The sequence below is a fragment of the Heterodontus francisci genome, unplaced genomic scaffold (assembly GCF_036365525.1).
Source record: "Heterodontus francisci isolate sHetFra1 unplaced genomic scaffold, sHetFra1.hap1 HAP1_SCAFFOLD_570, whole genome shotgun sequence".
Taxonomy (NCBI): Eukaryota; Metazoa; Chordata; class Chondrichthyes; order Heterodontiformes; family Heterodontidae; genus Heterodontus; species Heterodontus francisci.
The window spans coordinates 740,001-756,870 of NW_027141150.1; the positions used below are offsets into that span (position 1 = coordinate 740,001).

Sequence of the window (16,870 nt, forward strand, 5' to 3'; positions counted from 1 at the left end):
TGTGTGTCTCTGTGTTTCTGTGCGTGTGTGTCTGTGAGAGTGTCTCTGTGAGAGTGTCTCTGTATATGTGTGTCTCTGTGTTTCTGTGCGTGTGTGTCTGTGTGAGTGTCTCTGTGTGAGTGTCTCTGTGTGAGTGTCTCTGTGTGAGTGTCTCTGTGTGAGTGTCTCTGTGTGAGTGTCTCTGTGTGAGTGTCTCTGTATATGTGTGACTGAGTGTCTCTGTGCGTGTGAGTGTCTCTGTGCGTGTGAGTGTCTCTGTGCGTGTGAGTGTCTCTGTGCGAGTGTGTTTCTGTATATGTGTGTCTCTGTGAGTGTGTGTGTGCGTGTGTGTCTCTGTGAGAGTCTCTCTGTGTGGGTGTTTCTGTATATGTGTGTCTCTGTGAGTGTGTGTGTGCGTGTGTGTCTCTGTGAGAGTCTCTCTGTGTGGGTGTTTCTGTATATGTGTGTCTCTGTGAGTGTGTGTGTGCGTGTGTGTCTCTGTGAGAGTCTCTCTGTGTGGGTGTTTCTGTATATGTGTGTCTCTGTGTTTCTGTGCGTGTGTGTGTCTCTGTGTGTGTGTGTGTCTCTGTGTGTGTGTGTGTCTCTGTGTGTGTGTGTCTCTGTGTGTGTGTGTCTGTGTGAGTGTGTGTGTCTGTGTGAGTGTGTGTGGGTGTTTCTGTATATGTGTGTCTCTGTGTTTCTGTGCGTGTGCGCGTGTGTGTGTCTCTGTGTGTGTGTCTGTGTGAGAGTGTGTGTGTGTGTGTGTCTCTGTGTGTGTCTGAGTGTGTTTCTGTATATGTGTGTCTCTGTGAGTGTGTGTGTGTGTGAGAGTGTGTGTGTGTGTGTGTCTCTGTGTGAGTGTCTCTGTGTGAGTGTCTCTGTGTGAGTGTCTCTGTGTGAGTGTCTCTGTGTGGGTGTTTCTGTATATGTGTGTCTCTGTGTTTCTGTGCGTGTGTGTGTCTCTGTGTGTGTGTCTCTGTGTGAGTGTCTCTGTGTGAGTGTCTCTGTGTGGGTGTTTCTGTATATGTGTGTCTCTGTGTTTCTGTGCGTGTGCGCGTGTGTGTGTCTCTGTGTGTGTCTGAGTGTGTTTCTGTATATGTGTGTCTCTGTGAGTGTGTGTGCGTGTGTTTCTCTGTGAGTGTGTGTGTGTGTGAGTGTGTTTCTGTATGTGTGTGTCTCTGAGTGTGTGTGCGTGTGTGTCTCTGTGTGAGTGTTTCTGTATATGTGTGTCTCTGTGTTTCTGTGCGTGTGTGTGACTCTGTGTGTGTGACTCTGTGTGTGTGACTCTGTGTGTGTGACTCTGTGTGTGTGTGAGAGAGTGTCTCTGTGTGGGTGTCTCTGTGTGGGTGTTTCTGTATATGTGTGTCTCTGTTTGTGTGTGTGTGTGTGTGTGTGTGTCTGTGTGTGTGTGAGTGTCTGTGTGAGTGTCTGTGTGTGGGTGTTTCTGTATATGTGTGTCTCTGCGTTTCTGTGCGTGTGGGTGTCTCTGTGTGGGTGTCTCTGTGTCCCTGTGTGAGTGTCTCTGTATATGCGTGTCTCTGTGTTTCTGTGCGTGTGTGTGTCTCTGTGTGTGTGTCTGCGTGAGTGAGTGAGTGTGTGTGTGTGTGTGTGTGTGTGTGTGTGTGTGTGTGTGTGTGTGTGTGTGTGTGTGTGTGTGTGTGTGTGTGTGTGTCGCTGTGTCGCTGTGTGAGTGTCTCTGTGTGGGTGTTTCTGTATATGTGTGTTTCTGTGTGGGTGTTTCTGTGCGCCTCTGTGTGTGTGTCTGTGTGTGTGAGAGTGTGTGTGAGAGTGTGTGTGAGAGTGTGTGTGAGAGTGTGTGTGAGAGTGTGTGTGAGAGTGTGTGTGAGAGTGTGTGTGAGAGTGTGTGTATGTCTGTGTGTCTGAGAAAGGGGAGGAGAGTGGGGGTAGGGGGAGGGAGGGATAGGATGAGAGAAAGGGGAGAAGGGGAGTGGGAGAGAGATAGAGAGAAGGGGTGAGAGGGTGTGAGGGAGAGCGAGAAGGGGAGAGAGAAGGGGTGGGAGAGGAAGGGAGGGAAGGGAGAGTGGAGAGAGAATGAATGAGAGAGAGAGAGAGAGAGAGGAGAGGGGGATAATGTTGAGAGAGGAGAGAGGGAGAGGGTGAAGCAAAAAGGTGGAAGAGAAAGCTGATGAGAAAGAGAGAGAGAGAGAGAGAGAGAGACGGAGAGGATGAAACGGGGGGGAGAGAGTGATGATGAGAGATAGGTGGTGAGAGAGAGATAAAGAGAAAGCGAGAGAGAAAAAGGACAGAAAGAGAGAGTGAGAGAGACAGGGGGTGACAGAGGAGGGGAGAGAGAGGAGAGGGGGAGGGAAAGGGGAGAGAGGGAGATAGAGAGATGGAGGACAAAGAGAGGAAGGGGAGGGAAGAGGGAGAGGTGCTGAGAGAAAGCGGGAGAGAGGAAGGGAGAGAGGGAGAGAGGGCACTTTCCTTGACTGACAGCGGATGACAGGAAGTGGTTGTAGAGTGAAAAAATGGTCATCAAATTGGTCTCGATAATTACTGACTCGAAAGGAATGTCGGCCCGAGGAGTTGAAAAACATTTACTGTACATGGACAGTACACACAGCAGATAAAAGGGAATGATTCACTCCTGTCTGGTACTGTTCATGTACAGGACCAGACACTGAGACACACACGGGGGCACAAAGGGACCCCCCACCCTCACCCCCGTAGGCTCACACGAGCAGGCTTCTCTGCAGGCCTCGTTCCCAAGTCAGCCAATTCCATACCCAGTGTGTGCTCAGGAAAAACAATCGGAAAAGGGGAATAGACGCGACCCTCAGCAAACAAACACACAAAGTCAGAATTAAACTTTATTACTAGTTACAGATTTGCAAGAGGAAATGTTTTGACAATTTCAGCGAAGGTTCACCTCCGACCAAACACCAGTCAGTGTATAGATATCACCCTGAGAGAGAGGGACTGAGAGACACCAGTCAGTGTACAGATATCACCCTGAGAGAGAGGGACTGAGAGACACCAGTCAGTGTATAGATATCACCCTGAGAGAGAGGGACTGAGAGACACCAGTCAGTGTACAGATATCACCCTGAGAGAGAGGGACTGAGAGACACCAGTCAGTGTACAGATATCACCCTGAGAGAGAGGGACTGAGAGACACCAGTCAGTGTACAGATATCACCCTGAGAGAGAGGGACTGAGAGACACCAGTCAGTGTATAGATATCACCCTGAGAGAGAGGGACTGAGAGACACCAGTCAGTGTACAGATATCACCCTGAGAGAGAGGGACTGAGAGACACCAGTCAGTGTACAGATATCACCCTGAGAGAGAGGGGACTGAGAGACACCAGTGTACAGATATCACCCTGAGTGAGAGGGACTGAGAGACACCAGTCAGTGTACAGATATCACCCTGAGAGAGAGGGACTGAGAGACACCAGTCAGTGTATAGATATCACCCTGAGAGAGAGGGACTGAGAGACAGCAGTCAGTGTACAGATATCACCCTGAGAGAGAGGGGACTGAGAGACACCAGTCAGTGTACAGATATCACCCTGAGTGAGAGTGACTGAGAGACACCAGTCAGTGTACAGATATCACCCTGAGAGAGAGGGGACTGAGAGACACCAGTCAGTGTACAGATATCACCCTGAGTGAGAGGGACTGAGAGACACCAGTCAGTGTACAGATATCTCTCTGAGAGAGGAGGGACTGAGAGACAGCAGTCAGTGTACAGATATCTCCCTGAGAGAGAGGGACTGAGAGACACCAGTCAGTGTACAGATATCACCCTGAGAGAGAGGGACTGAGAGACACCAGTCAGTGTACAGATATCTCTCTGAGAGAGGAGGGACTGAGAGACAGCAGTCAGTGTACAGATATCTCCCTGAGAGAGAGGGGACTGAGAGACACCAGTCAGTGTACAGATATCTCCCTGAGAGAGAGGGGACTGAGAGACACCAGTCAGTGTACAGATATCACCCTGAGAGAGAATGAGAGACAGCAGTCAGTGTACAGATATCACCCTGAGAGAGAATGAGAGACAGCGTAGTGGTATTGACACTGGATATGTCACTCATTGCCCCAGGGTATTTCTCTGGGGACATGGGTTCCAGTCCCACCACGGCAGACGGTGGAATTTGAATTCGATTAATAATTTTGGAATTTAAAAAAGAGAGCTAGTCTAATAATGGCCATGAAACTATTGCTGTTGTTCGTTAAAAAAAAAAAAAATCTGGTTCACAACTATTCTTTAAGGGAAGGAAATCTGCTGTCCTTACCTGGTCTGGCCTACATGTGACTCCAGACCCACAGCAATGTGGGTGACTCTTCAATGCCCTCTGAAATGGCCTCGCAACCCGCTCAGTTCAAGGGCAATTAGGGTTGGGCACCAAATGCTGGCCTCGCCAGCGACACCCACATCCCATGAACAAATTTTTTTTTTTTAAAAGCAAAGAGAGAGTATGAGAAGAGACTGGCAGCTAACGTAAAAAGGAATCAGACCTCTCAATAGAAAAGCTGGTGAAAGAAGGGGTGGGGCCAATTAAGGGCAAGTGGAGGATTTGTGCACGGAGGCAAGGGGCATCGCTGAGGCACTAAATGCGTACTTTGCATCTGTCTTTACCAAGGACGAAGATGCTGCAGAGGCACTGGTCATAACCTTCCAATCCTCCTTAGATGCAAATATAGTGCCAGAGGACGGGAACATTGCAAATGTTATACCCTCGTTCATAAAAAAGGGTGTAAAGACAAACCTAGCAACTACAGGCCAGTCAGTACAGCCTCCGTGGTGGGAAAGCTTTTTCGAATCGATAACCTGGGACCGAATTAACCGTCACTTGGACAAATTTGTATTTCTGAAGGAGGAGCCAGCTTGAATTGGTTTTGTATTGAACCAACTTGCTTGATGAGGTAACAGAGAGGGTTGATGAGGGGGACGCGGTGGATGTGGTGTACATGGACTTCCAAAAGGCGTTTGATAAAGTGCCGCATAAAAGACTTGCCAGCAACGTTCGAGCCCATGGAACACAAGGGACAGTGGCAGCAAGGAGACAAAGTTGGCTGAGTGGCAGGGAACAGAGAGTAGTGGTGAACCGTTGTTTTTTCAGACTGGAGGGAGGCATATCGTGGGGTTGCCCAGGGGTCGGTGTTCGGAGCCCTGCTTTTCTTGAGCTGCATGAATGACCTCGTCTTGGGTGTACAGGGCACAGTTTCCAAATTTGCAGATGACACAAAACTTGGAAGCACTGTGAACTGTGTGGATGATAGTGAGGGCATAGAGAGGCTGGCGGAATGGGCGGACAGGAGGCAGATGAAGTTTAATGCAGAGAAGCGTGAAATGATCCATTGCGGTAGGAAGAACGGGGAAAGGCAATATAAAATAAAGGGTACAATTCGAAAGGGGGTGCAGGAGCAGAGGGACCTGGGGGTATATGTGCACAAGTCATTGAAGGTGGCAGGACAGGTTGAGAACGTGGCACAGTGGCGCAGTGGTTAGCACCGCAGCCTCACAGCTCCAGGGACCCGGGTTCGATTCTGGGTACTGCCTGTGTGGAGTTTGCAAGTTCTCCCTGTGTCTGCGTGGGTTTCCTCCGGGTGCTCCGGTTTCCTCCCACATGCCAAAGACTTGCAGGTTGATAGGTAAATTGGTCATTAGCAATTACCCCTAGTATAGGTAGGTGGTAGGGAAATATAGGGACAGGTGGGGATGTGGTAGGAATATGGAATTAGTGTAGGATTAGTATAAATGGGTGGTTGATGGTCGGCACAGACTCGGTGGGCCGAAGGGCCTGTTTCAGTGCTGTATCACTAAACTAAACTAAACGCGGTTAATAAAGACATACGGGATCCGGGGTGTTGTTCAGAGAGGACAAAAACAAGGAAATGATGAACCCTTTATAAAACACTAGTTCCGCCTCAACTAGAGTATTGTGTCCAATTCTGGACACCACACTTTAGGAAGGATGTGTGGGTATTAGAGAATGGGTGCAGGAAAGAGTCACGAGAATTCCAGGGATGAGGAACTTCAGTTATGACGATAGATTGGAGAAATTGGGACTGCCCTCCTTAGAGAAGAGAAGGCCGGAAGGGGATTTGACAGAGGTGTTCAAAATCAGGAGGGGTCCGGACAGAGGAGAGAGGGAAGGATCGGGAAGCGGAGGGAATTGGATAATTATCTGAAAAGAATGTGTCGGGCTTCCTGAGGTTGTTAGTGCTCTGGTGTCCTCGGATGCTCGCGGTTGATAGAGGAGGAAGGAGTGTGGCCTGGGTCGAGCACTCAGTCGTACTGCAGGTCGGTCACTTTTCCTCTAACCCATTCCATCATTCGGACCACATTGGTGTAATATCCCATATTGTCACCATGACAGGCTGGTGAGAATCCTGAGCTGACAATCCCAATCTGTCCAATGAATGAAGGAACAGAATTTCACTCCCACTGTACACAATCCCAATGGACCCGAACCCCTTCCCCTTCACTCCCACTGTACACAATCTCAAAGGACTCCAAACCCCTTCCCGTTCACTCCCACTGTACACAATCCCAATGGACCCGAACCCTTTCCCGTTCACTCCCACTGTACACAATCCCAATTCACCCGAACCCCTTCCCGTTCACTCCCACTGTACACAATCCCAATGGACTCGAACCCCTTCCCGTTCACTACCACTGTACACAATCCCAATGGACCCGAACCCTTTCCCGTTCACTCCCACTGTACACAATCCCAATTCACCCGAACCCCTTCCCGTTCACTCCCACTGTACACAATCCCAATGGACTCGAACCCCTTCCCGTTCACTACCACTGTACACAATCCCAATGGACCCAAACCCCTTCCCGTTCACGCCCACTTTACACAATCCCAATGGACCCGAACTCCTTCCCGTTCACTCCCACTGCACACAATCCCAATGGACACGAACCCCTTCCCGTTCACTCCCACTGTGCACAATCCCAATGAATCCAAACCCCTTCCCGTTCACTCCCACTGTACACAATCCCAATAGACCCAAACCCCTTCCCGTTCACTCCCACTGTACACAATCCCAATGGACAGTAAACCCCTTCCCGTTCACTCCCACTGTACTCAATCCCAATGGACCCGATCCCCTTCCCGTTCACTCCCACCGTACACAATCCCACCGTACACAATCCCAATGGACCCGAACCCCTTCCCGTTCACTCCCACTGTCCACAATCCCAATGGACCTCAAACCCCTTCCCGTTCACTCCCACTGTACACAATCCCAATGGAACCGAACCCTTTCCCGTTCACTCCCACTGTACACAATCCCAATTCACCCGAACCCCTTCCCGTTCACTCCCACTGTACACAATCCCAATGGACCCAAACCCCTGCCCATTCACGCCCACTTTACACAATCCCAATGGACCCCAAACCCCATCCCGTTCACTCCCACTTGACACAATCCCAATGGACCCAAACCCCTTCCCGTTCACGCCCACTTTACACAATCCCAATTGACCCGAACTCCTTCCCGTTCACTCCCACTGTACACAATCCCAATGGACACGAACCCCTTCCCGTTCACTCCCACTGTGCACAATCCCAATGGACCCCAAACCCCTTCCCGTTCACTCCCACTGCACTCAATCCCAATGGACCCAATCCCCTTCCCGTTCACTCCCACCGTACACAATCCCACCGTACACAATCCCAATGGACCCAAACCCCTTCCCGTTCACTCCCACTGTACACAATCCCAATGGACCTCAAACCCCTTCCCGTTCACTCCCACTGTACACAATCCCAATGGACCCCAAACCCCTTCCCTTTCACTCCCACTGTACACAATCCCAATGGACCCGATCCCCTTCCCGTTCACTCCCACTGTACACAATCCCGATGGACCCGATCCCCTTCCCGTTCACTCCCACTGTACACAATCCCAATGGACCCGATCCCCTTCCCGTTCACTCCCACTGTACACAATCCCGATGGACCCTAACCCCTTCAGGTTCACTCCCACCGTACACAATCCAAATGGACCCGAACCCCTTCACGTTCACTCCCAACGTACACAATCCCAATGGATCCGATCCCCTTCCCGTTCACTCCCACCGTACACAATCCCAATGGACCCTAACCCCTTCCCGTTCACTCCCACCGTACACAATCCCAATGGACCCGATCCCCTTCCCGTTCACTCCCACCGTACACAATCCCAATGGACCCTAACCCCTTCCCGTTCACTCCCACCGTACACAATCCCAATGGACCCGATCCCCTTCCTGTTCACTCCTACCGTACACAATCCCAATGGACCCGAACCCCTTCCCGTTCACTCCCACTGTACACAATCCCAATGGACCCGATCCCCTTCCCGTTCACTCCTACCGTACACAATCCCAATGGACCCGATCCCCTTCCCGTTCACTCCTACCGTACACAATCCCAATGGACCCGATCCCCTTCCCGTTCACTCCCACCGTACACAATCCCAATGGACCCGAACCCCTTCCCGTTCACTCCCACTGTACAGAATCCCAATGGACCCGAACCCCTTCACGTTCACTCCCACCGTACACAATCCCAATGGACCCGATCCCCTTCCCGTTCACTCCCACCGCACACAATCCCAATGGACCCCAAACCCCTTCCCGTTCACTCCCACCGTACACAATCCCAATGGACCTGAACACCTTCCCGTTCACTCCTACCCAACACAATCCCAATGGACCCCTCTCCAATACTATGGCTGCTCCCCATTATCTGGGGAATATTGGATGATTAAAGCACGCCCATCCAGAATGACCATCCCCACTTCCTTCCGAACCTGGAATGCAGACCATCTAGACCAGGTGACTTATCTACCCAAAGCATAACCAGCCCTGTCAGTCCATTGCACCAATCATATTGCAGCCCATCTGCACCATTCAGCAGGATTTTGTCTACCTGGATCCATCGCTGCTCCCATTTGACTGTGAAAGGTCCCCCGGAGTCTCCTGAAATTGAGAAAGATCGAGTAACGTCCCAGAGAGTTGGAACATTGGGTAAAAGGGATACACTGGGCAAGAGTGGGACACAGAGATGTGTCGCACTGGGGAAAAGTGGGATATAGAGAGAGTACACACTGGGGAACAGTGGGATACAGAGAGAGTACACACAGGGGAACAGTGGGATATAGAGAGGACACATTGGGGAACAGTGGGATATAGAAAGTGCACACGCTGGGGAACAGAAGGATATAGAGAGGGGACACACTGGGGAACAGTGGGATATAGAGAGAGTCATACTGGGGAACAGTGGGATAAAGAGAGAGGACACACTGGGGAATAGTGGGTTATAGAATGGGGACACACTGGGGAATACTGGGATATTGAGAGGGACACACTGGGGAACACTGGGATATAAAGAGAGGATACAATGGGGAACAGTAGGATACAGAAAGTGCACACGCTGGGGAACAGAAGGATATAGAGAGGGGACAGACTGGAGAACAGTGGGATACAGAGAGGGGACAGACTGGGGAACAGTGGGATATAGAGAGGGGACAGACTGGGGAACAGTGGGATATAGAGAGGGGACAGACTGGGGAACAGTGGGATATAGAGAGGGGACAGACTGGGGAACAGTGGGATATAGAGAGGGGACAGACTGGGGAACAGTGTGATATAGAGAGGGGACAGACTGGGGAACAGTGGGATATAGAGAGGGGACAGACTGGGGAACAGTCGGATATAGAGAGGGGACAGACTGGGGAACAGTGGGATATAGAGAGGGGACAGACTGGGGAACAGTGGGATATAGAGAGGGGACAGACTGGGGAACAGTGGGATACTGAGAGGGGACAGACTGGGGAACAGTGGGATACTGAGAGGGGACAGACTGGGGAACAGTGGGATACAGGGAGGGGACAGACTGGGGAACAGTGGGATATAGAGAGGGGACAGACTGGGGAACAGTGGGATATAGAGAGGGGACAGACTGGGGAACAGTGGGATATAGAGAGGGGACAGACTGGGGAACAGTGGGATATAGAGAGGGGACAGACCGGGGAACAGTGGGATATAGAGAGGGGACAGACCGGGGAACAGTGTGATATAGAGAGTGGACAGACCGGGGAACAGTGGGATATAGAGAGGGGACAGACTGGGGAACAGTGGGATATAGAGAGGGGACAGACTGGGGAACAGTGGGATATAGAGAGGGGACAGACTGGGGAACAGTGGGATATAGAGAGGGGACAGACTGGGGAACAGTGGGATATAGAGAGGGGACAGACTGGGGAACAGTGGGATATAGAGAGGGGACAGACTGGGGAACAGTGGGATGTAGAGAGGGGACAGACTGGGGAACAGTGGGATATAGAGAGGGGACAGACTGGGGAACAGTGAGATATAGAGAGGGGACAGACTGGGGAACAGTGGGATACAGAGAGGGGACAGACTGGGGAACAGTGGGATATAGAGAGGGGACAGACCGGGGAACAGTGGGATATAGACAGGGGACAGACTGGGGAACAGTGGGATATAGAGAGGGGACAGACTGGGGAACAGTGGGATATAGAGAGGGGACAGACTGGGGAACAGTGGGATATAGAGAGGGGACAGACTGGGGAACAGTGGGATACAGAGAGGGGACAGACTGGGGAACAGTGGGATACAGAGAGGGGACAGACTGGGGAACAGTGGGATACAGAGAGGGGACAGACTGGGGAACAGTGGGATATAGAGAGGGGACAGACTGGGGAACAGTGGGATATAGAGAGGGGACAGACTGGGGAACAGTGGGATATAGAGAGGGGACAGACTGGGGAACAGTGGGATACAGAGAGGGGACAGACTGGGGAACAGTGGGATATAGAGAGGGGACAGACTGGGGAACAGTGGGATATAGAGAGGGGACAGACTGGGGAACAGTGGGATATAGAGAGGGGACAGACTGGGGAACAGTGGGATATCGAGAGGGGACAGACTGGGGAACAGTGGGATATCGAGAGGGGACAGACTGGGGAACAGTGGGATACAGAAAGGGGACAGACTGGGGAACAGTGGGATATCGAGAGGGGACAGACTGGGGAACAGTGGGATATAGAGAGGGGACAGACTGGGGAACAGTGTGATATAGAGAGGGGACAGACTGGGGAACAGTGGGATATAGAGAGGGGACAGACTGGGGAACAGTCGGATATCGAGAGGGGACAGACTGGGGAACAGTGGGATATAGAGAGGGGACAGACTGGGGAACAGTGGGATATAGAGAGGGGACAGACTGGGGAACAGTGGGATATAGAGAGGGGACAGACTGGGGAACAGTGGGATATAGAGAGGGGACAGACTGGGGAACAGTGTGATACGGAAAGGGGACAGACTGGGGAACAGTGGGATATGGAGAGGGGACAGTTTGGGGAACAGTGGGATATAGAGAGGGGACAGACTGGGGAACAGTGGGATATCGAGAGGGGACAGACTGGGGAACAGTGTGATATAGAGAGGGGACAGACTGGGGAACAGTGGGATATAGAGAGGGGACAGTTTGGGGAACAGTGGGATATCGAGAGGGGACAGACTGGGGAACAGTGTGATATAGAGAGGGGACAGACTGGGGAACAGTGGGATATAGAGAGGGGACAGACTGGGGAACAGTGGGATATAGAGAGGGGACAGACTGGGGAACAGTGGGATATAGAGAGGGGACAGACTGGGGAACAGTGGGATACAGAAAGGGGACAGACTGGGGAACAGTGTGATATAGAGAGGGGACAGACTGGGGAACAGTGGGATATATAGAGGGGACAGACTGGGGAACAGTGGGATATCGAGAGGGGACAGACTGGGGAACAGTGGGATATAGAGAGGGGACAGACTGGGGAACAGTGGGATACAGAAAGGGGACAGACTGGGGAACAGTGGGATATAGAGAGGGGACAGACTGGGGAACAGTGGGATATCGAGAGGGGGCAGACTGGGGAACAGTGGGATATCGAGAGGGGACAGACTGGGGAACAGTGGGATATAGAGAGGGGACAGACTGGGGAACAGTGGGATACAGAAAGGGGACAGACTGGGGAACAGTGGGATATAGAGAGGGGACAGACTGGGGAACAGTGGGATATAGAGAGGGGACAGACTGGGGAACAGTGGGATATAGAGAGGGGACAGACTGGGGAACAGTGGGATATAGAGAGGGGACAGACTGGGGAACAGTGGGATATAGAGAGGGGACAGACTGGGGAACAGTGGGATATAGAGAGGGGACAGACTGGGGAACAGTGGGATATAGAGAGGGGACAGACTGGGGAACAGTGTGATATAGAGAGGGGACAGACTGGGGAACAGTGGGATATAGAGAGGGGACAGACTGGGGAACAGTGTGATATAGAGAGGGGACAGACTGGGGAACAGTGGGATATAGAGAGGGGACAGACTGGGGAACAGTCGGATATAGAGAGGGGACAGACTGGGGAACAGTGGGATATAGAGAGGGGACAGACTGGGGAACAGTGGGATATAGAGAGGGGACAGACTGGGGAACAGTGGGATACTGAGAGGGGACAGACTGGGGAACAGTGGGATACTGAGAGGGGACAGACTGGGGAACAGTGGGATACAGGGAGGGGACAGACTGGGGAACAGTGGGATATAGAGAGGGGACAGACTGGGTAACAGTGGGATATAGAGAGGGGACAGACTGGGTAACAGTGGGATCTAGAGAGGGGACAGACTGGGGAACAGTGGGATATAGAGAGGGGACAGACTGGGGAACAGTGGGATATAGAGAGGGGACAGACCGGGGAACAGTGGGATATAGAGAGGGGACAGACTGGGGAACAGTGGGATATAGAGAGGGGACAGACTGGGGAACAGTGGGATATAGAGAGGGGACAGACTGGGGAACAGTGGGATATAGAGAGGGGACAGACTGGGGAACAGTGGGATATAGAGAGGGGACAGACTGGGGAACAGTGGGATATAGAGAGGGGACAGACTGGGGAACAGTGGGATATAGAGAGGGGACAGACTGGGGAACAGTGGGATATAGAGAGGGGACAGACTGGGGAACAGTGGGATGTAGAGAGGGGACAGACTGGGGAACAGTGGGATATAGAGAGGGGACAGACTGGGGAACAGTGAGATATAGAGAGGGGACAGACTGGGGAACAGTGGGATACAGAGAGGGGACAGACTGGGGAACAGTGGGATATAGAGAGGGGACAGACTGGGGAACAGTGGGATACAGAGAGGGGACAGACTGGGGAACAGTGGGATATAGAGAGGGGACAGACTGGGGAACAGTGGGATACAGAGAGGGGACAGACTGGGGAACAGTGGGATACAGAGAGGGGACAGACTGGGGAACAGTGGGATATAGAGAGGGGACAGACTGGGGAACAGTGGGATATAGAGAGGGGACAGACTGGGGAACAGTGGGATACAGAGAGGGGACAGACTGGGGAACAGTGGGATATAGAGAGGGGACAGACTGGGGAACAGTGGGATATAGAGAGGGGACAGACTGGGGAACAGTGGGATATAGAGAGGGGACAGACTGGGGAACAGTGGGATACAGAAAGGGGACAGACTGGGGAACAGTGGGATATCGAGAGGGGACAGACTGGGGAACAGTGGGATATCGAGAGGGGACAGACTGGGGAACAGTGGGATACAGAAAGGGGACAGACTGGGGAACAGTGGGATATCGAGAGGGGACAGACTGGGGAACAGTGGGATAGAGAGAGGGGACAGACTGGGGAACAGTGTGATACAGAAAGGGGACAGACTGGGGAACAGTGGGATATCGAGAGGGGACAGACTGGGGAACAGTGGGATATCGAGAGGGGACAGGCTAAGGAACAGTGGGATATCGAGAGGGGACAGACTGGGGAACAGTGGGATATAGAGAGGGGACAGACTGGGGAACAGTGTGATACAGAAAGGGGACAGACTGGGGAACAGTGGGATATGGAGAGGGGACAGTTTGGGGAACAGTGGGATATAGAGAGGGGACAGACTGGGGAACAGTGGGATATCGAGAGGGGACAGACTGGGGAACAGTGTGATATAGAGAGGGGACAGACTGGGGAACAGTGGGATATAGAGAGGGGACAGTTTGGGGAACAGTGGGATATAGAGAGGGGACAGACTGGGGAACAGAAGATATATCGAGAGGGGACAGACTGGGGAACAGTGTGATATAGAGAGGGGACAGACTGGGGAACAGTGGGATATAGAGAGGGGACAGACTGGGGAACAGTGGGATATAGAGAGGGGACAGACTGGGGAACAGTGGGATATAGAGAGGGGACAGACTGGGGAACAGTGGGATATAGAGAGGGGACAGACTGGGGAACAGTGGGATATAGAGAGGGGACAGACTGGGGAACAGTGGGATACAGAAAGGGGACAGACTGGGGAACAGTGGGATATCGAGAGGGGACAGACTGGGGAACAGTGGGATATAGAGAGGGGACAGACTGGGGAACAGTGGGATACAGAAAGGGGACAGACTGGGGAACAGTGGGATATAGAGAGGGGACAGACTGGGGAACAGTGGGATATAGAGAGGGGACAGACTGGGGAACAGTGGGATATAGAGAGGGGACAGACTGGGGAACAGTGGGATATAGAGAGGGGACAGACTGGGGAACAGTGGGATATAGAGAGGGGACAGACTGGGGAACAGTGGGATATAGAGAGGGGACAGACTGGGGAACAGTGGGATATAGAGAGGGGACAGACTGGGGAACAGTGTGATATAGAGAGGGGACAGACTGGGGAACAGTGGGATATAGAGAGGGGACAGACTGGGGAACAGTGTGATATAGAGAGGGGACAGACTGGGGAACAGTGGGATATAGAGAGGGGACAGACTGGGGAACAGTCGGATATAGAGAGGGGACAGACTGGGGAACAGTGGGATATAGAGAGGGGACAGACTGGGGAACAGTGGGATATAGAGAGGGGACAGACTGGGGAACAGTGGGATACAGAGAGGGGACAGACTGGGGAACAGTGGGATATAGAGAGGGGACAGACTGGGGAACAGTGGGATACAGAGAGGGGACAGACTGGGGAACAGTGGGATACAGAGAGGGGACAGACTGGGGAACAGTGGGATACAGAGAGGGGACAGACTGGGGAACAGTGGGATATAGAGAGGGGACAGACTGGGGAACAGTGGGATACAGAGAGGGGACAGACTGGGGAACAGTGGGATATAGAGAGGGGACAGACTGGGGAACAGTGGGATATAGAGAGGGGACAGACTGGGGAACAGTGGGATATAGAGAGGGGACAGACTGGGGAACAGTGGGATACAGAAAGGGGACAGACTGGGGAACAGTGGGATATCGAGAGGGGACAGACTGGGGAACAGTGGGATATCGAGAGGGGACAGACTGGGGAACAGTGGGATACAGAAAGGGGACAGACTGGGGAACAGTGGGATATCGAGAGGGGACAGACTGGGGAACAGTGGGATATAGAGAGGGGACAGACTGGGGAACAGTGTGATACAGAAAGGGGACAGACTGGGGAACAGTGGGATATCGAGAGGGGACAGACTGGGGAACAGTGGGATATCGAGAGGGGACAGACTGGGGAACAGTGGGATACAGAAAGGGGACAGGCTGGGGAACAGTGGGATATCGAGAGGGGACAGACTGGGGAACAGTGGGATATAGAGAGGGGACAGACTGGGGAACAGTGTGATACAGAAAGGGGACAGACTGGGGAACAGTGGGATATGGAGAGGGGACAGTTTGGGGAACAGTGGGATATAGAGAGGGGACAGACTGGGGAACAGTGGGATATCGAGAGGGGACAGACTGGGGAACAGTGTGATATAGAGAGGGGACAGACTGGGGAACAGTGGGATATAGAGAGGGGACAGTTTGGGGAACAGTGGGATATAGAGAGGGGACAGACTGGGGAACAGTGGGATATCGAGAGGGGACAGACTGGGGAACAGTGTGATATAGAGAGGGGACAGACTGGGGAACAGTGGGATATAGAGAGGGGACAGACTGGGGAACAGTGGGATATAGAGAGGGGACAGACTGGGGAACAGTGGGATATAGAGAGGGGACAGACTGGGGAACAGTGGGATATAGAAAGGGGACAGACTGGGGAACAGTGGGATATAGAGAGGGGACAGACTGGGGAACAGTGGGATACAGAAAGGGGACAGACTGGGGAACAGTGTGATATAGAGAGGGGACAGACTGGGGAACAGTGGGATATCGAGAGGGGACAGACTGGGGAACAGTGGGATATAGAGAGGGGACAGACTGGGGAACAGTGGGATATAGAGAGGGGACAGACTGGGGAACAGTGGGATATAGAGAGGGGACAGACTGGGGAACAGTGGGATATAGAGAGGGGACAGACTGGGGAACAGTGGGATATAGAGAGGGGACAGACTGGGGAACAGTGGGATATAGAGAGGGGACAGACTGGGGAACAGTGGGATATAGAGAGGGGACAGACTGGGGAACAGTGTGATATAGAGAGGGGACAGACTGGGGAACAGTGGGATATAGAGAGGGGACAGACTGGGGAACAGTGTGATATAGAGAGGGGACAGACTGGGGAACAGTGGGATATAGAGAGGGGACAGACTGGGGAACAGTCGGATATAGAGAGGGGACAGACTGGGGAACAGTGGGATATAGAGAGGGGACAGACTGGGGAACAGTGTGATATGGAGAGGGGACAGACTGGGGAACAGTGGGATATAGAGAGGGGACAGACTGGGGAACAGTGTGATATAGAGAGGGGACAGACTGGGGAACAGTGGGATATAGAGAGGGGACAGACTGGGGAACAGTGTGATATAGAGAGGGGACAGACTGGGGAACAGTGGGATATAGAGAGGGGACAGACTGGGGAACAGTGGGATATAGAGAGGGGACAGACTGGGGAACAGTGGGATACAGAGAGGGGA

The 16,870-nt window shown here is 52.6% G+C and overlaps 1 protein-coding gene across 2 annotated transcripts in view; it reads right to left on the reverse strand.

Moving 5' to 3' along the window:
* Positions 1-2,797: 2,797 nt before the first annotated feature.
* The window catches only part of LOC137362297 (complement factor B-like), an 86,509-nt gene continuing 72,436 nt past the window's right edge, over positions 2,798-16,870 (reverse strand). For both annotated transcript variants that reach the window (XM_068026701.1, XM_068026700.1), the window contains exons 17-18: positions 8,879-8,928; positions 2,798-6,360 (exon numbers count right to left, since the gene is read on the reverse strand). In XM_068026701.1, the coding sequence (XP_067882802.1) occupies positions 6,238-6,360; positions 8,879-8,928 (173 nt within the window). In that variant the 3' untranslated portion in view covers positions 2,798-6,237. The remainder of the gene's footprint in view (positions 6,361-8,878; positions 8,929-16,870) is intronic.